Consider the following 6,662-nt stretch of genomic DNA (forward strand, 5'->3'; position numbering starts at 1 on the left):
TAGCGGGAATGACACTTGGGATAGCAGGAATACTGGGGGTACTGGCCTGGCCCACCCCACGCCTTCTGGGGCCGTGAGGGGAAGCAGCTCCTCCAGCGGCACTACCGGGAATGACACCTGGAATACCGGGAATGACAGCCTGGGATGGCGGGAATGACAGCCTGGAATACTGGGAATGACAGCCTGGGATAGTGGGAATGACAGCCTGGAGTACCGGGTTAGGGTATAATAATAATTGCAATAATGTTATAATTATCCTTTATATATCAATAATATACAATTACAATTTTTAATCATCAATAAAGTAAAATAATAATTAACATTTTAAACATCTCATTTTTTTAAGGGATGTGTCACTCAGCAGCATGATGTCGTGGAAAATGTTAGTATACAGATTTCTGTGCTCTTGGAGTCTGGGAAAGGATTCAGATTTAGCACAATTCTTTAGATATAAAAACTCAGATGATTTTATAAAAAAAATTATATTAAATGAGACACAAACGGGACACAAAAGAGACATGAAAGGGACACAAAGGGGACATGAAAGAGACACAAAAGGGACATGAAAGAGACACAAAAGGGACACAAAGGAGACACAAATGGGACAAAATGGGACACAAAAGGGATATGAAAGGGACACAAAGGGGACACAAAAGGGAAGGAATTCTTGGCTGGGAGGGTAGGGAAGGGCTGGGATGGATTTCCCAGAGGCTGCACCATCCCTAGGAGTGTCCAAGGCCAGGTTGGATGAACTTGGAGTAGCCTGGGATAGTGGGAGGTGTCCCTGCCCATGGAAAGGTGGGACTGGATGAGCTTTAAGGTCCCTTCCCACCCAAGCCAGGCTGGAATTCCATGATCCTGCTGTCCCAGGCACTCTCAGGACTCACTGAAGATCCAGGCACACAAAGCCCTCCAAGGAGAACCTCCAAGGAGCCCTCCCAGGGAACTAAAGTCCATCCCCCTCAGGGCTTTTGAAGGGAAAGTCTGGGCCTTAAAACTGGGGACTAAAACCCCAAACTGGGGACAACAAACCCAAACTGGGGACTAAAACCCCAAACTGGGAACAACAAAACCAAACTGGGGACTGCAAACCCAAAGTGGGGACTAAAAACCCCAAACTGGGGACTGCATACCCCAAACTGGGGACTGCAAACCCCAAACTGGGGACAACAAACCCCAAACTGGGGACAACAAACCCCAAACTGGGGACTAAAAACCCAAAACTGGGGACTAAAAACCCCAAACTGGGGACTAAAAACCCCAAACTGGAGACTAAAAACCCAAGCTGGGGACCCCAATCCCATACCAGGCCGTTATCCTGACATTCCTGGTGCCCTGCCCTGGGTCAGCACCACGGACAGGGAACAGCAAATCCGTCCTGGAGCAGGGAGGAATCAGCCAAGGAGATACATGGGATCCAGGAGGATCCAGAGCAGCAGATCTTCCCCAGGGAACAGGCAGTGGATTAGAACTGTGCCTTCCAGGAAAAGGGAAGGCAAGGTAAGACAAGTTTGGACAAGTTTGGGGGAGTTTGGACAAGTTTTGGAGGAGGAGTTTGGAGGAGGAGTCTGGAGGAGGAGTCTGGACTAGGAGTCTGGACGAGGAGTCTGGACGAGGAGTCTGGACGAGCTTGGAAAAGTTTTGAAGATTTTGGGCAAGTTTCAGGGAGTTTTGAGGAGTTCGGACAAGGAGTTTTGAGGAGTTTGGACAAGTCTGGACAAGAAGAAAAAGCAGGAAGAGGTTCAAAGCTCTGCTCTGGCCCCAACACTCTGAGCAGAACCCTGAACAAATGAGGAATTTCAGGACACTCAACCCCTGCAAAGAACAATTCCAGTCAGAAAAGGGGCTCCAAAAAAACCTTCAGCTCTTTTGACCACAAATCTCTTGCTTTTGGAGAAGTTTGGAGGAGAAGGGTTGGAGGAGAAGGGTTGGAGGAGAAGGAGGAAAAGCAGGAGCAGGTTCAAAGCTCTGCTCTGGCCTCACCACTCCGAGTAGGAGAGAAGATGATATCCAGGAGCTCTGTAGGAGCCCTGAGCTCCTCAGAGACCTGACACAGGACTCCCTCTGTCAGAGGATTTCAGTGGGAATCATCCCAGTTTCCGGATTTCCCAGATTGGTTTGGATGGGAAGGGACCTCAAATCCCATCCAGTCCCACCCTGCTCTGGGCAGGGACACCTCCCACTATCCCAGGCTGCTCCAACCTGGCCTTAGACACTTCCAGGGATGGGGCATCCTCTGGGAATTCCATCCCAACCCCTCCCCACCCTCCCAGCCAGGAATTCCTTCCCAATATCCCATCTCTGGCAGTGTGAAGCCATTCCCTGTGTCCTGTCCCTCCATCCCTTGTCCCCAGTCCCTCTCCAGCTCTCCTGGAGCCCCTTTAGGCCCTGGAAGGGGCTCCAAGGTCTCCCTAGAGCCTTCTCTTCTCCAGAGGAACATTTCCAACTCTCCCAGCCCGGCTCCAGAGCAGAGCTGGATGGGATAACTACACCCATTCCTCGATTCCCACATTTCACCCCCTGGGAGGCTCCAGCTGAGCTGGGAGCAGGGGCAGGGGGGCTGAGCTCGGCTCAGGGCAGAGGTTGGGGAGCAGATCCCAAGCCCTGTCGGGATCGGGAGCCACCGGGAAGCCGCCGGAGGAGCCCAAGTGTCCCGTCGTGTCCGCTCCGAGCCCGGCGGCTTCTCCCAAACCTCCCCTGGAAAATCATGGAATCTCGACGGCCACCCCCGAGGCGGGTCCAGCCCGGGTTATTCCTCTCGTTCAACAGTTCAGGGGCGTAAAAACGGTGCTGGAGATGCAAGAAAATGCCGGTTTGGGGTCACAGCAGGAAAACAGCCCCCAAAACCACCCCCGTGGGGCTCAGCTGGGTGGGTCCGGGCTCCGGCCGGGGGTCTCTGCCCGGGGAAGGGGGTACACGACACAACCCGGGGCCCTCAGGAGGGCGGGGAAGGGGCGAGGGGAGCGGCCTCGACCCCACAGCTCCCAGGGCCCGCATTTATCTCCTTCCCTCTGAGCGGGGCGCGGCGCGGGTTCCTCGGCCCGCAGAGCCGGTTACACAGCACCGGCCAGGGGACGAGGGGCCGGGCCGGGTGGGTTACGCAAGGGTCGCTGCGCGCTGCCCGCGGAGCTTTAACGCGGTTCGGGGCCGGGGGGATCCCGAGAGGTCGCGGAGCTCCTGGGGGGTCCCGACCCCGCGCCCGCTTTCCCCTCACTGCGCCAAGTCACCCGCGCCCTCCCCCCCCCGCACTGGTTTTGTTCAGGGGGCGTGGCTCGCCTTCCCGCCCGCGGCTCTCACCCAATGCCAGCGCTCGCATTCAAAGTGGAACGGCTAGAAGGCGGAGCTAGGCCGGCGGTGTCACCCAATCAGCGCGACAGGGAGGCAGGGGGGGCGCGCGGAGCGTCTGGCCGTTGCCAGGCAACGGAGGAAGTCCCGCCCCCGGCGCGCGCCGCCTCACGGGTCTGGAGGGGGAGCGGGAAACGGCGGTCGCACCCTCAGCCGGTAAATATCGCATCTGGGGGTAATTAACGGGTCCGGGGGGGTAATTAACGGGTCCGGGGGGGGGGTAATTAACGGATCTGGGGGTAACGGGTCCGGGGGGTAATTAATGGGTCCGGGGCGGTAATTATGCAGCACGCCTAGAGGCGGAGGCTGTTCCTGAGGGGATTCTGTGAGGGTGGGTCTGGGGGGGCCGTCCTTGTCCGTGTGAGAGGGTGGTTAATTAGGCTGAGACGCTGATTAATTGGGTCGAGGGGGTAATTAATTAGGCTGAGGAGGTAATAAGTGGGCAGAGGCGGTAATTAATGAGGCTGAGGGGTAATTAATTAGGCTGAGGGGGTTAATAGTTGGGCAGAGGGGCTAATGAGGCTGTGGTGTAATTAATTTGTCTGAGGAGGTCAGGAATTGGGCTGAGACAGTAATTAGGCTGAGGGGGTTAATAATTGGGCTGTAGCGGTAATTAATTAGGATGGGGGTAACTAATTGGGCTGATGGGTGATTAAATAGGCTGAGGGGGAGATTAATTGGGCTGAGGGGGTAATTAGTTGGGCTGAGAGGGTAATTAATTAGGCCGAGGGGGTGATTAATTAGGCTAAGGGGGTAATTAATTGGGCCCGGGGTTTATTCGGGAATATTTAAGCCCGGGGTTTATCAGGGAATATTAAAGCCCGGGGTTTATTCGGGAATATTTAAGCCCGGGATTTCCTAGGCTCAGCTGGCACTGAGGGGCTGGATCTCAGGGATGTGGGAGCAGCTCCAGGACGGGCTCAGCTGCTCTGCGAGCGGCTCTGCAGCAGGACAGCAGCTCCGAGCCCAGCGCCACTCCCGTTTCAGGCGGTTCCAGTTCAGCCCGGTGCCGGGGCTGGAGCGGAGCATGCAGAGGAGGACGCGCCTGCAGCGGGAGCTGTCCCTGCTCGCCTCGGAGCCGCCGCCGGGAATCTCCTGCTGGCACAGCGGGCACGGCGCTGGCGAGCTGCGGGCACGTGGGTACCGGGGGGGTCCCTGGAGTGCCCGGGGGGGGCCCCGATGTGCTGGGGGGGGGTTCTGGTTGCACCTGGGGGGTCCCTGAGCCAGGGCTGGGTCAGAATTTGACCTAGGTCTGTGCTCACTGCAGGGTTTGTGCTTTATGAACTCCATGAAAGCGTGAAATTTAGGGAAGATACTTTTATTTTTATTTATTTCTATTAATTTTATTGTTATGTGTTTTTAACTTATGTGATTTTAATACATGATTTTAATATGTGATTTTTATTGATTTTAATATGTGATATTTATTTCAATGTTTGATTTTTATTTATTTCAATGTTTGATTTTTATTTATTTCAATTTCCTGGCTTCCTCCCTTGGAGAGTGGGGAGGCCCTGGAATGGATTTCTCAGAGGATGCCCCATCCCTGGAATTGTCCAAATCCAGGTTGGAGCAACCTGGGATAGTGAGAGGTGTCCCTGCCCAGGGCAGAGGTGGAATGGGATGAGCTTTAAGGTCCCTTCAACCCAAACCATTCCAGGATTCTGGAACCAGGCTGGGAGAGCTGGGAACATTCCCCTGGAGAAGAGAAGGCTCCAGAGAGACCTCGGGGCCCCTTCCAGGGCCTAAAGGGGCTCCAGGAGAGCTGGAGAGGGACTGGGGACAAGGGATGGAGGGACAGGACACAGGGAATGGCTTCACACTGCCAGAGGGCAGGGAGAGATGGGATATTGGGAAGGGATTCTTCCCTGGGAGGGTGGGGAGGCCCTGGAATGGATTTCTCAGAGGATGCCCCATCCTTGGAAGTGTCCAAGGCCAGGCTGGAGCAGCCTGGGATGGTGGGAGGTGTCCCTGCCCATGGCAGGGTGGGACTGGGTGGGCTTTGAGGTCCCTCCAAGCCAAACCATTCCAGGATTCCATGATCTGAGCACTTCTGCAGCTCTGGGAGCTCCCTGGAGGCTGCTGGACATATCCAAAGGGTTTGGAATGTAACCTTTCTGTTTTCATCTTGCTCCTGAAGAAATCCTAGGAGGTGCAGACACACCCTATGAGAAGGGAATATTCAACCTGGAAATCATCATTCCTGAGAGGTAAATGGGCAGCAACATCTAGCTTGGATTAATTGGGATGAAATCCTCCCCTGGGAGGGTGAGGAGGGGCTGGGATGGAATTCCCAGAGAAGCTGTGGCTGCCCCATCCCTGGAAGTGTCCAAGGCCAGGCTGGAGCCACCTGGGATGGTGGGAGGTGTCCCTGCCTGTGGCAGGGCTGGGCTGGGCTGGGATTGAAGGTCCCTCCAACCCAGCCCAGTCTGGAATTGTCTGATTGAGTGCTGCTCTCAAATATGAGTGAGCTGCTGAACTTGCTGCTTCCCTTTATCCTGCCAACAAGGAATGGGATTGAGCCCCTTTTTTCAAGGAATGTCAGTGTTTCTCCAGTGACTGACACATTTATTTCACCTTGAACATCCCAGATGTGTCGATTAACCCCCAAAAAGTGCCATGATCAGACTTCTGCCGTCCCAGAGCTTTGTGGGAACAGCTTGTTCATCAGGGCAAAGCTTCCCTTGTGGGAGGCTGTCCAGGGAAGTGCTGGAAGCAGCAAAGGCTCCAGCGATCCATGGGGAAGGGTATTCAATGAACCAGGAGGGAATGAAGGTGGTGAAACCACCAGAGACACGACAATTCCTCATTCCTTAACTCTCCTCCCCCAGGTACCCCTTTGAGCCCCCCAAAATCCGCTTCCTGACCCCCATCTACCACCCCAACATCGACTCTGCAGGCAGGATTTGCCTGGATGTGCTCAAGTTACCCCCCAAGGTGAGGCAGGGCCGGGCCCTGAGCTCCTTCCCTGCTCCCTGGGAGCCGATTGAATGTCCTGTGCTCCTGATTTATTTACACCTGTGGGGAGGGCAGCTGGAAACGGCCTCTCCTTGGTGTCCTGCCAGGGCTGGAGGACAGCCTTTGTTCCCAAGGAGTTTCCAAGGTTTCAGGGCTGGGAGCCAAAGGGAGTTAGGGCTGGAGACGAGATGTGTGCAGGATCCAGCCCATGGCATCTCCTGAGCTGGGAGGAACCGCAGGGATCATCGTGAGCTGGACTTGCAGGGGACAATCCCAACAATCCCCCTGATCCTTGAGCTCTTGCAGCTTTGAGGTTGTTCCCACTGCCCTGCTGGGCTTCCCTGGAGCCAGGAGTTGGG

The 6,662-nt window shown here is 55.2% G+C and overlaps 1 protein-coding gene across 3 annotated transcripts in view; it reads left to right on the forward strand.

Moving 5' to 3' along the window:
- The first annotated feature begins 3,386 nt into the window (after positions 1 to 3,386).
- Positions 3,387 to 6,662, forward strand: part of UBE2T (ubiquitin conjugating enzyme E2 T) — a 4,854-nt gene continuing 1,578 nt past the window's right edge. The window contains exons 1-4 of one of the 3 annotated variants that reach the window (XM_027669146.1): positions 3,387 to 3,502; positions 4,332 to 4,481; positions 5,486 to 5,555; positions 6,177 to 6,282. In XM_027669146.1, coding sequence (XP_027524947.1) covers positions 4,373 to 4,481; positions 5,486 to 5,555; positions 6,177 to 6,282 — 285 coding nt within the window. In that variant the 5' untranslated portion in view covers positions 3,387 to 3,502; positions 4,332 to 4,372. Of the gene's footprint in view, positions 3,503 to 3,645; positions 3,653 to 4,331; positions 4,482 to 5,485; positions 5,556 to 6,176; positions 6,283 to 6,662 lie in introns of those variants that run through there. The other 2 variants (XM_027669144.1, XM_027669145.1) reach the window with 2 other exon arrangements.

Source organism: Corapipo altera, unplaced genomic scaffold (genome assembly GCF_003945725.1).
Source record: "Corapipo altera isolate COAL_440 unplaced genomic scaffold, ASM394572v1 300, whole genome shotgun sequence".
In the NCBI taxonomy this organism is placed as follows: domain Eukaryota; kingdom Metazoa; phylum Chordata; class Aves; order Passeriformes; family Pipridae; genus Corapipo; species Corapipo altera.